General features: G+C 42.5%; 1 protein-coding gene across 1 annotated transcript; it reads right to left on the bottom strand.

Annotated features, from left to right (window-relative positions):
• Window positions 1-1299: 1299 nt before the first annotated feature.
• On the bottom strand, window positions 1300-12627 carry znf330 (zinc finger protein 330). Its single transcript, XM_041843244.2, has 10 exons — window positions 12527-12627; window positions 11948-12093; window positions 11804-11823; window positions 11555-11625; window positions 11259-11335; window positions 10668-10794; window positions 10421-10525; window positions 10129-10175; window positions 2255-2372; window positions 1300-1936 (listed from the first exon to the last, which is right to left on the bottom strand). Exons 2-10 carry the CDS (start codon window positions 12065-12067, stop codon window positions 1665-1667), a joined length of 957 nt encoding a protein of 318 aa, XP_041699178.2. The 5' UTR covers window positions 12068-12093; window positions 12527-12627; the 3' UTR covers window positions 1300-1664.
• Window positions 12628-17901: the final 5274 nt, after the last annotated feature.

The raw sequence follows: 17901 nt of genomic DNA, 5'->3' as shown, positions 1-17901 counted from the left end.
AAAACCTGTTGTGATAATTGCATTGTTTGCTCTATAACCCATTCGTTCATACGCCACCGTGATATACAATAAGGCTGTGACAACAAAAAGGCAACAGTCACACAGTGGCGGAATAAATTCAACTACACATACGTTTGTTTCATCACAAAACCGGAGAGCAACATCTGTTCGGTGAAGTCCACAAAGCAAATATTGCACGTAACAAACAGTTCTATCACCTGCAGCATGGTCAAGCAAGGTAATGTTTGACAGTTTATTAAACAACTACTGATTTAGAACCAGGAAGTTACCGCAAGTCAGCACAAAGACAACAGGAGCACTGCCACAGCTATTCCAGCACCATTTCAACTTAAACATTTAAACATCATCATTTAATACACTGAAAACAAACTTAACAGATAACAAAAAATATTTAGTCCAATCAATGTTGCTAAATATCATGTGGCTGTCCATACTGATTTCTGTGTGTGTGTGTGCGTGCGCAAGTAAAACAACACATTTTGACTCACCCACTTGTAGACTAGTTGAACGTCAATGCCATCCTCATCTTTTCCATGTTGGCAAAACGGTCTATGGCTCTGTCATACAGTACACTTTTAGTTGTTGTTGTCATAGGCTACCTAGCGAAAATGCTTGCTAGCCTAACTTCCTCGCATGGGCAACAATGAAGCAGCTAATTTAGCTAGCTAGTTAACGTGAGCCTACATCTAGGCTACATATTGAACTTCAATCATCTCAGGTCATTGGCACAACATTAATTTATGGTTAGATCAGAATCGCTGTCATAATCATTGGCCTGTATAGAGAATTAAGTCAAAACCACAAATCCAAATCCCCATCTCCATCCATGGCTTAGGAAAGGGACAATTTAGCAAGCTAATTACTGCAGGACATCAACACAAGCAGACCAGAAACAGACATGTTTTTCTGAAAATGACGTTTTTCTTAGAAAGTGATTTGATTGGTATGAAGCCAAATCCAAACTGGCCTCCCTTGGGGGGCGTTTTGCTGCACCTGGACAACCCACAGTTGAGCTCAGCTCAACGCTGATTGGCAATTTATTTAATTTGTTTTTTTATCAAGGGAGGCCAAACGCTTGCTTGCATCAATCAATCAAATGCTACGGCGGCAACATGTCATACTCTTTTGGTCCAGACAGCATCAGATACATGGGCTACACATACTGAGAAAGAGGGGTGCTGTTTCCCTCGCTCAGATGATTTCTATGGTGAGATTCTGCCCCTTAGGAATTGACAGAAAATTATGAAAACACAGAGAGACGAAAGATAAATAATTGTATAATTGTTCATTTTTTATTGGTCAAATATTTGGGGAAGCCTGGCTTCCCTCGGCATCCATGAATACACGCCACTGTTGACCTGTCTGATAAGTTACATTATTTCAGCCTAAAACTTTAAAAGGATATTTCACCATTGTTAGGCAAGAGCCATACAGAAGTTCTGGATTACCGACCGTCTTTTTTCAATGCGCTAATGTCCAAGTACAGAAACAATCAAGCAGTTCACATATGGTGATGAACTATCACTTTAAACATCTTATTACAGTGTACTGCAATGCATTGCACACAACTCCTTGTATATATCTAGTCCCCTCTCCTTTGGGAAGCGGAGAGGTGGAGAGACATGATGGGAACCAACCTCCTTCTAGGGGACTGCTTCAGTCACGGGGGTCCCTTCAATTTTAAGACCGGCCAGAGAGTCAGCTACCTCTTCCTCCTCCTCCTCATCATCCTCCTCTTCCTCATCATCCTCCTCTTCCTCATCATCATCTCCATCAACGTCCTCCTGGTCTCCCTCCCCTCCTCCGGAGGACGACACGTTCTTCCAGTAGGAGTCGTAGCCAGACGCCCCATAACCTCCATAGCCGTAGCTATCCTCGTCAGCACCACTCTGTCGGCCAAACTTCGTCGTACGGGCTGCAGGGCGAATACAGGAATACAGATATGAGCTGAGAATCTTGAGTATTAATACCGATCCGGTGAGTGCACATACACAACAATAAAAGGTGTTGAATGTGGCGGGATAGAGGTTTAAGATCTGACATCTGCTACAAGAAAATATTACGAAAACAAGTGATTTGTAACTATACACAAATTATATTCAATAAAAAAAAAATAAAAGGTGATTACAGTATACATACAACTGCACTGCACTTAGTTTTCCTCTTTATGACTGAAAAAGTTTAAATCCACGATTGACTTAAGCACTGATTAGATGCTAGATGGTGGACTCACTGGACATGCTGAGGTCCTTAGTCTCCTGGGTCTCATGGCCACACTTGGGGCAGGGAGGATTTTTACCCTTGTCCTGTTTGAACACCTTACTCTTCACATGGTCGTCACAGAAACAGGCCTGCGGAGGGAGAGACACAGTTCACCACAAATGGGCCTGGTTACTATAGGTTACAGTCATGCGTCAAATCCAGGAAATGTATTCCCTGTACCACTGGTAAATGTAACTAGAGGGAATACAGCCATGACCAGGTTAGGAGATTATTATATTTTAGCTAACCCTAACCCTTTTTCTAACCTTAACCTGATTCTCCTAACCTGCTGCGTAAGTTCTCCTAACCTGTTCGAAAAAGTAACCTCTGGTCGTAGCTGTATTCCACCCAGTCAGAAGCCTGTTAAATGGGTACTTATTTACTGTAAAATCTACTGAATCTACACATTTCCCTCTGAATTAACACCCTTGTCTTTCTTGCACTAACACTCACTTCTCTTTTCTTACTAGCAGTGACTTTGCTGAAAGCTGCTTTATTGAGGAAAAGTTTTACTTACTACGACTGTGATATGTGGTTCTCTCACCTAGTTACCTTAAGATGAATGCACTAACTGCAATGTTGGGCGTACACTACACGACTTTCAAAACCCTAACAACGCTGAGCTGCTAGCATTAAAACAACCGTCTTTCCTGTCGTTTTTTTGTCTTGCCAAAGTAGTGGGGCGCACACTAAACAATCTGGCACAGACACTTCATGATTCTTTACCTGGTCGTGAGGATTCTTGATACCACGCTGTCTCGCCAAAACAATGTGATTTAGATTGTTAACGTAGCTAGCTACAACGAGCTGTGGCTCAAAGCAGCCTCATAAACGTTCAGGCAGACATTCACATTTGCCATACAGAGTTGAAATATCTTGCCAATACATTTAGGATTGAATAACGTTGCATGTGAACTTCAGAGCTGTAACAAGTTTACCTTTAGGCTTTGGTTAAAGGCAAGTACAAACGCATACTACTAGTAGTAGTCCTGGCTCCTGCACGAGAGAGTACACATTCTGGGTGATGTGAATCAAGGTCATGATCTTGGCCTTCTTCTCTGGCGAGCTCTCATTGGCTATCGCTGATCGCCGTTCTCAAAACTGGTCGTTGCACATATCACACTACAAGAGCATTGCAGATTTTGTGCCAATAAAATCAAACACGGGATTGGTAGCCCTCAGATTGCGTCTCTGACGTGCTCACATTAAATGAGCTTCGGTGACGGCTGCGAGTAGGCAACGACGTGGGGATTTTGTCTCAGATCTCAAAAACGTGTCTGGGGCAGCTAAATCAGGGACAGAAATCGTGTAGTGTACGCACGGCTTAAATCGCTCTGGATAAGAGCGTCTGCTAAATGACTCAAATGTAAATCTCTCAGTCAATGTGTATAGAGAGGCATTTTGAACAGCGGTAACATAAACACAACTAAAAAGTACACTGGTGTTTCAATATGCTTTGTGTTGTTGTCAAACAAAGATGCAGTGCATTCGGAAAGTATTCAGACCCCTTGCCCTTTTTGTTACGTTACAGCCTTATTCTTAAATGGATAAAAAAATAATATATATATCCTCATCAATCTACACACAATACTCCATAATGCCAAAGTGAAAACAGATACCTTATTTACATAGGTATTCAGACCCTTTGCTATGAGATTTGAAATTGAGCTCAGGTGCATCCTGTTTCCATTGATCATCCTTGATGTTTCTACAACGTGATTGGAGTCCACCTGTGATAAATTCAATTGATTAATTTTATACACGTCTATATAGGTCCCACAGTTGGTGCATGTGACAACAAGCATGATCGAAGTCCAAGCTCTGAGATTTTCGAGGCACAGATGTGGGGAAGGGTACCAAAATATTTCTGCATCATTGAAGGTACCCAAGAACACAGTGGCCTCCATCATTCTTAAATGGAAGAAGCTTGGAACCACCAAGACTCTTCCTAGAGCTGGCCACCCAGCCAAACTGAGCAATTGGGGGAGACGGGCCTTGGTCAGGGAGGTGACCAAGAACCTTATGGTCACTCTGACAAAGCTCCAGAGTTCATCTGTGGAGATGGGAAAACCTTCCAGAAAGACAACCATCTTTGCAGCACTCCACCAATCAGGCCTTTATGGTAGAGTGGCCAGACGGAAGCCACTCCTCAGTAAAAGGCACATGACAGCCCGCTTGGAGTTTGCCAAAGGGCACCTAAAGGACTCTCAGACCATGAGAAACAAGATTCTCTGGTCTGATGAAACCAAGATTGAACTCTTTGGCCTGAATGCCAAGCGTCACGTCTGGAGGAAACCTGGCACCATCCCTACGGTGAAGCATGGTGGTGGCAGCATCATGTGTGGGGATGTTTTTCAGCGGCAGGGACTGGGAGACTAGTCAGGATCGAGGGAAAGATGAACGGATCAAAGTACAGAGAGATCCTTGATGAAAACCTGCTCCAGAGCGCTCAGGACCTCAGACTGGGGCGACAGTTCACCTTCCAACAGGACAACGACCCTAAGCACACAGCCAAGACAACGCAGGAGTGGCTTCGGGACAAATCTCTGAATGTCCTTGAGTGGCCCAGCCAGAGTCCGGACTTGAACCAGATCGAACATCTCTGGAAAGACCTGAAAATAGGTGTGCAGTGACGCTCCCCATCCAACCTGACAGAGCTTGAGAGGATCTGCAGAGAAGAATGGGAGAAACTCCCCAAATACAGGTGTGCCAAGCTTGTAGCGTCATACCCAAGAAGACTCGAGTCTATAATCGCTTTACTGAGTAAAGGGTCTGAATACTTATGTAAATGTGATATTTCCGTTTTTTTATTTTAATACATATGCAAAAATGTCTACCTGTTTTTGCTTTGTCATTATGGGGTAGTGTCTAGATTGAGGGGGGAAAAAACTTTTTAATCAATTTTAGAATAAGGCTGTAGCGTAACAAAATGTGGAAAAAGTCAAGGGGTCTGAATACTTTCCCGAATGCACTGTACATAGTTAAGCAAACTTTACTATGCATGTTGTTAACCAGCACATCAAGTACATGAAGACTAAGTAACAATTGGTTTCCGTTTCCCATGCAACATCAATGAGTAACATCAATATTGCTACATGTTTTTGTTTTTTTTATACAACAAAGGCGGATTCCACCTAACTTAGTCTTGTAGTCCACATCTGCAATAAACTTGAATGTGAACTGAATGTTTGTTTAATGCCTATTCACACAATTTACATTCACACAGACTTTCAGGTGTGTAGGTCTTCGGATGGCCCTACCAGACCTTGTTTGGGGAGTGTTGATTACATCTGGAGATGCTTGACCTGAGATGTTTGGATCTTCTTGTTGAGGTGCAGCTTCCACCTCTAGGTTGTGTTCCGCACCCTGCTGGGCGTCAGCTGGTGCTCTGTTTATTGGCTCTATTTCTCTGCTCTTTTCCCAGGGACGCTTTGGTGCTTTGTGTGGCCTCAGCGTCCCTTTCCGCTGCTTCACACCCCATGCAGTGCAGGTGCTACATTGTTCTATGTATGTTCTGAGTTGTGCATTCATGCCCGGCCAGTAGACACACTCGGGAGTTCTTCTCAGACATCCCTCGATTCCTATGTGTGAGGATTGGATTCTCTGCATTCTCTGACCTGAGGGCAGCAGGCACAACGACTCGCTCACCTCTGAATATAACTCAATTTTGCACACTCAGCTCATCTCTGTTGTGAAAATACATGGCTACCTCCAAGGGTACATGTTCTTTCACTTCAGGTCACCCCTGCAGGATCACATTTTTCAGTGTCTGGAGCTCCCGGCCCAGCTTAGTGGCTCTGGATGGCCTTTAGTCTCTCGCTTGACACAGGCAGGTAGTGTATCGTGTTGATTGATTCCACCTCGACCTCCACAGGGCCTCTATTTTCTTGTTCTGCGAGGTACGTCCTGCTCAGGGTGTCGGCCAGCACCCAGGAACGTATTGGAGACTGACCTTGTAGTTTTGGAGTCTCATGATCATGTGTTGTAGTCAGCTTCTCCGGATTCAGCTTGATATTGAGCTTCCTGCATCTGTCCAGGAGCATTCTCAGGTTCCTTTCATGGTCCAGAGTCGCTGCTTCGTAGTTGTCTCCTTCTCCCACAATCAGGATGTCATCTGCAATGATTTTGACTCCTGGAAGAGGACTCCTTAAGACCTTCCATTGCCTTGTTCAACTTCCTCTGAAAGATCTCCAGGGCTGGACTGATTCACATTGGCATGCACAGCCACCTGTAGCGTCCCATGGGAGTAGAGAACGTGGTGAGAGCTGGATTCCTCCTCCAGTTCCACATGCCAAAATCTGTTTTTTACATCACAAACAGAGAACATGCGTGGTCTGTTCAGGTCTGGCAGCACGTCTTCAATAGTGTGAAGTGGGTAATGGCTCCTCTTGAACGCCTTCTTGAGAGGTTTTGGATCAATACACACTTAGTTTTCCAGACGGTTTCTGCACTACGATCAGGCTGCTAATCAGTGGTTTTTTCAACTGCTTTTATCATCCATTTCTCTAGACCACTGAGCTCCTCTTTGAGTGGTTTATATAGTGCTACTGGCACTCTTCCCTTTGGCAGCTGGACAGGCTCCACTCGCTCATCCACTTCCAGCTTCAGTTTGCCTGGTAAGCATGTCTCCCATCAGCGTACTCCTGTTTTATTTGCTCTTTAGTCCAGGATCATGTTGCTTTCTTTTCAGGATGTTGTAATGCTGCACAGTAATCAACTCCATTTGCTGGATAGCCTTACTGCCTAGAATGGGCCTCTGCACGTTCTTGTTGAGTACGATGAATTCAACTTTGTAGGTTTTCATATTGCGTGGATTGATTACTTTGTGTGCACTTCCCCAGTGGCATCAGAGTACTCTTGTTATACATTTACATTTACATTTAGTCATACAAGTAAGCGAACTGGGTTGTGCCTTGCTTGCATTTTTCACCTAGTCGGCTTGATTAAACCATTACTGCCACACACCAATACCTGACTGCAGGGCTCTAGGTGACTGTCTTTTGTGAGGTTTGCAGGGATAACATTACAACTAGCACCACAATCTAGCTGAAATCTGACAGACTTTTTGTTGACCAGCATGGTTGCAAAGAGAGCTGCATTGGGGCCTGTGGTTTTCTCCTGTACCACGTTGATGCTCTCGGACATTGGCCCTAGTGTGATGCAGAGAACATCCTCACCGCTCTCTGAGTCAGCTGACACATTTTCCATCGCCAGGACTCTGTTTCTCTTGCTGGTCCCTGCACTTTTGCAAACCGTAGAGAAGTGATTGTTCTTTCCACAGGATTTACATGTTTATTTTTTTCTCTCATGTGTCGTCCACAGTATCTGCATTGTATAATGCTCTGTCCCTCTGTAGGGTCTCCTCTCCCTCTCGGACTCTCTTTCTGTGTGACTGCATGCATTGCTACAGGGCCATACACATTTAGGACTTTAGCTCTCTGTCTGGACAGTTCTGCAGCTCTTCCAATCTGTATGCATTTCTCTAAACTGAGATCAGTCTCTCGGAGTAAGCGCTCTCTTAAGTGTGGGTCACAGGTGCCACACACAATCCTGTCCCTGATAAGAGAGTCTGTGATTACTCCAAAGTTGCAGGTGGCCACTGGAGTCCTCAATTCAGTGAGATATTTATCTAAACTCTCATCTTGGCCTTGACTGCGCATGGAAAAATGATATCTCTCAATCGTTTCATTTTTCTTGGGATCACAAAATGCATTGAGTGCTGCAATTACTTCAACAAAGAGATTGTCTTTTGTACTGCCCAAATGGACAGTCTCACAAATCTCTCTGTCTTTTTCCCAAATGAGATAATACAGTAGCTTCACTTTGTAGTCATCAGGTTTTTCCTCCCATTGTACAAATTGAATTCCAATGTACAAATTGAATTCCTCTTTCCATCTTTTCCAGGTCAGTGCTGAATTACAATCATCAAAGTCTATTTTTCAAGGAGGTTTCAGTGCATTTTCCATGGCGATTTATTTGTAGAATGGAATGTTACCTACTCACAAATCTGCTTATGTCCAATAGCCAGTTAGCTTTTAGCATAGAGTCACTCACGATAGCCAGCTAGCGTTGACTTTCGGTTTACAACATAACACATTGTGTTGATTTAGTGCCTTAAAGTGTTCATACCCCTTGGATTTCTTCACATTTTACTGTGTTACAAAGTGGGACTAAAATGGATTAATTGTAATTTTTTGTCAACAGCCAACACAAAATACTCTGTCAAAGTGGAAGAAATGTGTAAAATGTAAGATGAATAGAAATTAAATAACTAAGATATAGTTGTTGCATAAGTATTCAGCTCCCCAAGTCAATACATGTTAGAATCACCTTTGGCAGCAATTACAGCTGTGAGTATTCTTGGGTAAGTCTCTAAGAGCTTTACACACCTGGATTGTGCAATGTTAGCACATTATTATTTTCATAATTATTCAAGCTCTGTCAAGATGTTGAGGATCATGTCTAGACAGCAGTTTTCAAGTCATCATAGATTTTCAAGCAGATTTAAGTCAAAACTGTAACTTGGCCACTCAGGAACATTCACTGTCTTCTTGGTAAGCAACTCCAGTGTAGATTTGGCCTTGTCTTGTAGGCTATTGTCCTGCTGAAAGGTGAATTCGTCTCCCAGTGTCTTTTGTAAAGCAGACTGAACCAGGTTTTCCTCTAGGATTTTGTATGTGCTTAGATCAGTGGTTCTCAATCCTGGTCCTGGGGACCCAAAGAGGTGTACATTTTAGTTTATGCCTTAGTACTCCACACCTGACTCAAATGATCAAAGCTTGATGATGAGTTGATCATTTGAATCTGCTGTTTAGTGCTAAGGCAAAAACGAAAATGTGCTCCCGTTTGGGTCCCCAGGACCAGGATTGAGAGCTTAGAGCCATCCCGTTTCTTTTCATCCTGAAAAACTCCCTGGTATTTGCCGATGTCAAGCATACCCATACCACGATGCAGCCACCAGCATGCTTGAAAATAAGGAGGCAGTTACTCAGTGATGTGTTGGATTTGCGCCAAACATAAGGCTTTGCATTTAGGCCCCCAAAAAATATTCCTTTGCCTTGTTTTAGTTTTTTCAGTATTAATTTAGTGCCTTGTTGCATGCAAGATTCATGTTTTGTAAATATTTTTTATTCTGTATATTTGTATTCTTCTTTTCACTCTTTAATTTAGGTCATTATTGTGGAGTCACTACAATGTTGTTGATTCATCCTCAGTTCTTCCATCACAGCCATTGAACTCTGTAACTATTTTAAATCACGAATGGCCTCATGGTAACACCCTGTCCTGCAGCTCAGTTCAGAGGGATGACTGTATATTTGATGTGTCTGAGTGATTTAATACATCACCCACAGCATAATTATTAACTTGACCATTCTTAAAGAGATATACAAAGTCTGATTTGTTATTGTTACCCATCTATCAATCACTGCCCTTCTTTATGAGGCTTTCAAAAAGCTCCATGGTCTTTGTAGTTGAATATGTGCTTGAAATTTGACTGAGGGACCTTATAGATGGTGGACAGAGGAATGGTTAGTCGTCCAAAAATCATGTCAACCCCTATTATTTCACACAGAGTGAGTCCATGTAACTTATTATGTGATTTGTTAAGCCAAATGTTACTCCTGAACTCATTTAGGCTTGCCTGAACAAAGGGGCTGAATACTTATGCAAACTAAAATGTACTTTCCTAATTTGTATTAATCTTTAAATAAGGTTAGAATTTTTCTTCCACTGACATTACAGAGTATTGACTAGATTGTTGACAAAAAAATTACAATTAAATCAGAACATTTTTAAGGAAGAAATCCAAGGGGTATGAATACTTGGAACTCCATTTTCCATTACCTTGCAGCGCAGGCAGGAGTGTTGCCCCAGTCTGTTGCAGGAAGCACCTGAAATGAACATGGGGGAAAATACAGCATGTATTAACACATTGAAAATGATTATTTCATCAGTATTGCTAGGGGTTAACCTTTCTCTAAACTTTCAATTGGCAGAATGCCTACTTTTGTCTAATCATTGCACGGTGTGCCTCATACCTGCCAAAGTATGCCCTAAGGACTGAAAGCTCTTGATTTCTCATAATCCAACACAATGTGGATGATTGACGGGTGAGAAAGACACCCTAATAGCTCACATTTGTAAGTCTCCGCCTCCAGGACCTGGCAACTGGCTTGGTGCTCAAACTGGTCATCCTCACACAGGAAGTTGTGGCAGAAGGAGCAACGGTATACCCTTCCCCCTGTGTCAGATAGGAAAAAAGGGGAATGATTACAAAATAGACAAGGTGGATGGCAACCAGCATTTAGGTGCATGTATTAACAATTTTATAGGCCTTGTTTATGTTTTGCAGACCAGGCAGGTTTATAAATGGCATAATTTACCATGGTCCCACACACAGCGTTCACACTCAATACAGTCGGCATCCATGAGAGGACATGTGCAAGCATGGGTACTGAGGCACTTTCTCCCGTGGCACACCCAGGCCTCACAGAAGTCACACACCGCCCCCTTGTGGACAGAGACAACATTTCACATTACACATATGAATATCCAATGATAAATGAATGACTGGACAATCTGGGCACATATGACAATGTTAAATAGATGCAGGCCTACACCAGGGGTGTATTCATTACGTCTTGCAATGGAAACCATTTAAGAACCAAACGAAAGCAAACGAAACGGGGAGGGACCTACCTTCAATTTGTCCAATAGAACAAAACACTTTTCATTTGGAGTAAACAGTTACAAAACGTTTTACAACAGAATCAGCATAATGAATACACCCCAGGGTCATATTCACTAGAAACCAAAAGAGGCAAACTATTGGGGACTACCTGAATTTGACCGATAAGAAACACTTGTTTTCGTTTTGCTATGTTTTTCTATGGTGTGCACTAATGATTACTACTCAGTATTATCTACATCTCAATGGGAATAATAACGTTTTTCAAACTGCTCTCATCTCTTACCACCATGCCCATTCCTGTAGCGTGGATCCCTGGATGCTTGATGACACAGTCTGAGGACTTCATGCATTTGGTTTTGCCTTTAGTTGGAATACAGGAAGACAGTCTCACACCACAACATAACATTATACATGGTCCTTGCACTCCTATACAAATATCTTATGTGTAATATTGTGCAATATCTTTCTTTGCCACCTGAGGGGATAAATCAAGTTGTATTGAATGAAGTTGGGCTCAAAGAGCTCAAGGGGTTTTAAAATCAGAAACATGCCATGCATCACAATTTATCTTAGACTCACCACATTGACCGCACTGGGGCAGCTTCTGAACGTTGGCACAGAAGTAGCAGAAAGCTCTGTTCTTCTGCCGTCTTGGGTGTCATTGAAACAGGGGAACAAAGTGTCAAAGCCTCCATCACCTGTAGATTATAGTTGCTAATAAAGAAATAATGTATCTTGTTCACATAGTTGAATTGTGTTTACACAGACCAATGTTAGGTAGTTAAGTTATCCATTAAGATGAATGTAAAAATATTGAAGATGTCTTACCTCTGGCATTTGTCACATTCCTGCAACACAAGATGAGGACTACAGTAAGTCCTAGGGAAATAATCATGATTTTCAGTAATCGTTAACTATCCAGTTGATATTTTCCTTTGATGAGAACATGTATATTATTCCATCATTCCATACCATTGCTGAATTGCAAGGGGACTTCGCAACGTCAACAAAGCCCTTGTTGGCGCGAGTCTGTTTCTCCCGTTCCTTGCGGTTCTCTGCCTTCTTGCGGGCACCGGTCTTCTTTTTCGGCATCTTTCAGTTTCTGTAGCTGGCTTCACCTGGGAAGGCATGTGGTGGATTAGCAAGCTAGCTAGCATTCCATAGCTAGCTAACATGCCATAGCTAGTTAACTAACCAAGCCAGCTCAATCAATGGCATTACATCTTGACAGACTGGACACACATCATTCTTCTGGGTCCTTACGAAAATATACATGTTGTAAAACTGTATTAGCTAACGTTAATTAGTTAGGTATCTACGTAAGAAAGAAATAAAACAAGTAGGCATTTAGCAATCTATCTACTTACTGTACGTGTGCTGAGCAACACAGTTCACACACGAGCTAGCTAGCTTGACTTCATGGAAATACCAAATGCAGCAACGAATGTAATATAAAGTAATTTTATAATTAACAGATAAAAGCCTTAACCGATATGTGCTGTTTATATATTTTTTAACACATGATAACCCAAAATGTAACGATAAACTTACCAGGAATGTTACAATCCACGGCTGGCTCAGCTGTGACAGGAAGTTACAGAACAGATCTTTAGTCCGACTGAATATTCTTCTCGACTAAATTGTGATCCGCCTTTTCGTTCCTATGTGAGTTCCTATATTTCTACTGTACATTAATTTTCCTTGCGCGCAATGAAATGTTATATTAAAGTATGAATGTTATATTACATCATGGTTTGACCAATTAAGGCTGTTATTATCAAATGTTAAATTGTATCACGCTAGTTCAAAAATACATACTTTTTGTATTTATATTTTATTCTAATCACTTCAGTCACCTGCCACGATGACCCATGAATGTTGTTAAAATTAACAGGGCTTTACCAAAGAAGCCTTTGCAATGTTTCTTTCTGTATGAAAATTGTATGCACTCACTAAATGTAAGTCGCTCTGGATAAGAGCGTCTGCTAAATGACTAAAATGTAAAAAATGTAACGTAAACTACGGCGAGTTGGTACACAATGCCCCAGCAGATGGCAGTAAACCATTATTTTCATCACATACTCGAGGTCTTGGTGGTTTCAATCAGTGTAGGCTGGTGGGAGGAGCTATAGGAGGACGGGCTCATTGTAATGGCTGGAATGAAATGAAACGGTATCAAACACATCACACATATGGAAACCACGTTTGACTCCGTTCCATTTATTCCATTCCAGCAATTACAATGAGCCCATCCTCCTATAGCTCTTCCCACCAGCCTCCACTGATGTCAATGTTTTACGCCAGTAGTTCTCTGTACGCCCCCAACCACATTTTGTGCCTAGATATTATCTGATGGGGGGACAGACAAACATTGATGGCTGATGGTGGAACAGTATCTGCTAAAGAACCATACAGGGGAATGTGTGATGGAGGCGCTAACCTCTGTTCTGCAGCCAGGAATGAGTGAAAGTTTCACTGTATCCAGGACAACATAGGCTAACTGCAGTGGTCAAAAAACAAGATCTCACCATTATAACACAATGGGTCAGCAAGGCCCTTGGAACTTAAGTCTACACCTTGTCTGCAGAACACAGGCCTAACACACCTTCGCATCAAAGGAAATAGGCTACAGTAGTTGGCTACTACATGTCTGTAAATGTATACTAGCCAAAAATATAGATGCAACAAATTCAAAGATTTTACTGAGTTACAGTTCATATAAGGAAATCAGTCAATTAAAATAAATAAATTCGGCCCTAATCTATGGATTCACATAACTGGGAATGCAGATATGCATCTGTTGGTCACAGATAGCGTTTTTAAAAAGGTAGGGGCGTGGATCAGAAAACCAGTCAGTATCTGGTGTGACCAACATTTGCCTAATGCAGCGTGACACATCTCCTTGGCATAGAGTTGATCAGGCTGTTGATTGTGGCCTGTGGAATGTTGCCCCACTCCTCTTCAATGGCTGTGCAAAGTTGCTGGATATTGGAGGGAACTGGAACGCGCTGTCGTACACGTCGATCCAGAGCATCCCAAACATGCTCAATGGGTAACATTGTCCGCAGCACAAGGTGCACCTGTGTAATGATCATGCTGTTTATTCAATAAAATGAGCTTTTTGTGCATTTGGAACATTTATGGGATCTTTTATTTCAGCTCATGAAACATGGGACCAACACTTTACATGTTGGGTTTATAGTTTTGTTCAGTGTAATCGCTTACACATGTATGAGCTTTAGCAGTGTTCCCATGTAAGCTAAGTAGTTCTAAAATGTCATTCTCTCTCATTCTTCCATTAGAAGTATCCCTCTCCTCCCATGAGTGCCCTCAAATTTCCCAGCTGGTACTCCTTTCCAGAGAGCCATTCTTATGTAACTAACTGTATTTGGTGGCTCCAAATTACAATAATATGTGAGTGGGCGCGAACCTGCTAAGTCATCCCCAGTGAAACTGAACCAGGTGGCCTGTGGATCCGCCAGCCATTGTAATAAAACCCTGGTGTCTGGGTAATGATGATGATGTTCTGTGACAGCTGTGTTGTGCTCACAGGGGATGACTCGATGGCGATACACCCTGGTTGCATCACAACCAGCTGTTTCGGGTGAGGTGGGCGACAGACAGAGGGAGAGAGGTGTACATACAGCAGACATTACATATTGTGACATTGTGCAGACAGTTGAATGAGTACTCATAGGCCTCTATACTCTACGGCTTCAATGACATTCATTTACTCCTGAGTGGCGCAGTGGTCTAAGGCACTGCATCGCAGTGCTAACTGTGCCACTAGAGATCCTGGTTCGAATCCAGGCTCTGTCGCAGCCGGCCGCGACCGGGAGACTCATGGGCGACGCACAATTGGCCCAGCGTTGTCCAGGGTAGGGGAGGGAATGGCCGGCAGGGATGTAGCTCAGTTGATAGAGCATGGCGTTTGCAACGCCAGGGTTGTGGGTTTGATTCCCACGGGGGGCCAGTATAAAAAAAATATGTATTCACTAACTGTAAGTCGCTCTGGATAAGAGTGTCTGCTAAATGACTAAAATGTAATGTAAATGTAATTTACTGTTGATTTGTTTGTTGAATGTAGGCCTATATGGACTCATATCTTGGGTTGGACTGACATGAAATGAACCAGCTGCTATGAGTAGTTATCTTTCCTATATCCACACTAGTACTCAGGATGGAACAATGTATTTGGAATGCATTCTAGATACACTACATGGACAAAAGTACCTGGACACCTGCCCGTCGAACATCTCATTCTAAAATCATGGGCATTAATATGGAGTTGGTCCCCCCTTTGCTGCTATAACAGACTTGCTTCCATTCAGCCAAAAGAGCATTAGTGAGGTCGGGCATTGATGTTGAGCGATTAGGCCTGGCTCGTAGTCGGCGTTCCAATTCATCCCAAAGGTGTTTGATGGGGTTGAGGTCAGAGCTCTGTGCAGGCCAGTCAAGTTCTTCCACACCGATATCGACAAACCTCGCTTTGTGCACAGGGGCATTGTCATGCTGAAACAGGAAAGGGCCTTCCCCAAACTGTTGCCACAAAGTTGGAAGCACAGAATCGTCTAGAATGTCATTGTATGCTGTAGCGTTAAGATTTCCCTTCACTGGAACTAAAGGGCCTGGCCGGAACCATGAAAAACAGCCCCATTATTCCTCCTCCACCAAACTTTACAGTTGGCACTATACATCGGGGCAAGTAGCGTTCTCCTGGAATCCGCCAAACCCAGATTTGTCCGTCGGACTGCCAGATGGTGAAGTATAATTAATCACTCCAGAGAACGCGTTTCTACTCCTCCAGAGTCCAATGGCGGCAAGCTTTACACCACTCCAGCCGACGCTCAGCATTGCGACCTTAGGCTTGTGTGCGGCTGCTCGGCCATGGAAACCCATTTCATGAAGCTCCCGATGAACAGTTCTTGTGCTGACGTTGCGTCCAGAGGCAGTTTGGAACTCGGTAGTGAGTGTTGCAACTGAGGACAGGCGATTTTAACGTGCTGCACGCTTCAGCACTTGGCGGTCCCGGGCCACTTCGCAGCTGAGCCGTTGTTGCTCCTAGACGTATCCACTCCACAATAACAGCACTTACAGTTGACGGGGGCAGCTCTACCAGGGCATAAATTTTACGAACTGACTTGTTGGAAAGCTGGTATCCTATGATGGTGCCACATTGGAACATATGATGGTAATTTACATATTTTATATTGGCCAATGAATCATGTCAGAATAAATCATTTCAATAGCATTGGCTAACCCTGATGGTATCAGAGAGGGTTAACATAAACATTAATGACAATAATGAAATAGAAACCAGACAGCTTCACCGCAGTTGGAAAAAACTTGCAATAAAATGTATTGTACCTCACAATCATTGACTCACACACGTGCAACATTGTACCATAGAACTGTACTGTATATCATTAACACTACCAAAAATATTTACATATTCCTCTATATAACAAAATAGCAATACTGTAGAGTTCTGCTGGATATAGCATACAACATATTTGTAACAATCCCCAAACCCACAGCTGGTATACAGGTCTAAATAAAATAACCCAGACTAACAAACAGCACATATAGTGACAATTAAGTAATGTACCATTTCCAATACTGTAGCCCTCTTTCTTAAAAACATGGTCATGTCAACTGTCAACCGCATTCAAGGTCAGCCGTATTCAAAAGACCCTTTGTGTCATTTCAATGTAGTATACAGAACTCTCCTTCAAGTGATAAAGTGCATTCTAGGTAGGGTGGGTTCACAACCAGTTAAAGAAAGACAATAAGAAAGAGAACTAAAAGCAAAATGGAAATGATGAGGAGTTTCTATTATGTAATTTGATGTATACCTGAAATAATTATACCATCATTGGAGTAAACAAGAATCTACTATAACATTATAATATGTGCATTCATTACTTTATACTTGGGAGAACATCCCGGTTTCTATAAGTGTCCATTACGAACTAATATAACGGATATTCATTTGAATTCTCTGTTCAAATCAAGGCCAGTGCTTCTTCATGGTCATTAAAGAGAATAAGTGGATGTAAGAGTTTGCTGTGAATGGAGAGAATATGAGAGAATGACCTTTTAGGAAATGAAGTCAATTAAACACCACCCCTTACATGAAACAGGAAGCAATTAAAGGCTTTTAAATGTTCTGGCTTCACACAAGTGAAGATGTCAGACACGCATACACACACACTACAATCAGGATCTATCAAAACCCTCCTCTGGTACAAAAAGGCAAACGCTCCCCAAGCTTAACTGCTTCGTCTTATCTTGTCCCCCTGTGCAATACAAACAAATGGGCAGATGGAAACTGTGTGGTGTGTGGTGTGTGTGTGTGTGTGTGTCCCCCAAGAGGGAACTCAATGCTGTTAGGTGTTTCTAGGGCCCTCAGCCCATAGTAACATCTGTAGAGCTGTGTGTGGAGAGGCTAGATGAGACTACCATATTTGAATGGATCTCTAGTATTCTGGCCTGGGATGTCATGAGTTATGGTGGTGCACTTAACAACACTTCCACGACTCCATCCCCATTCTCACCCCTTCTCCCATACTGTGCTGCTCCCATCACTGATTTAAAAGCACTGGATTGGTGTAAACATTGGCTGGAGGGCATTTCCACCATTATAAAATCCATTACGTGACGTGTGCACACTTGTGGAGAATCGGAACGCAAAAAGTAACCATAACTGGGAAGAATATGCTTTTAACTGAGCCATGTTCAATGCATGACCCAACCACCCTTCAGTCTTCATTCAATCGATTGATCAAATATACATTTATAACGCTTATACAATACTAATCACACAAATGTAGTGTATTTCACAAACTGCTACTGCAAAACAAAGCCACACATAATGAGTCTGACACAGTAGGAGGGCAGATGTACCTAATACATAAGCTTTGGAG

Source organism: Coregonus clupeaformis, chromosome 22, assembly GCF_020615455.1.
Source record: "Coregonus clupeaformis isolate EN_2021a chromosome 22, ASM2061545v1, whole genome shotgun sequence".
Lineage (NCBI taxonomy): Eukaryota > Metazoa > Chordata > Actinopteri > Salmoniformes > Salmonidae > Coregonus > Coregonus clupeaformis.
This window is presented reverse-complemented; position numbering and strand designations above follow the sequence as displayed.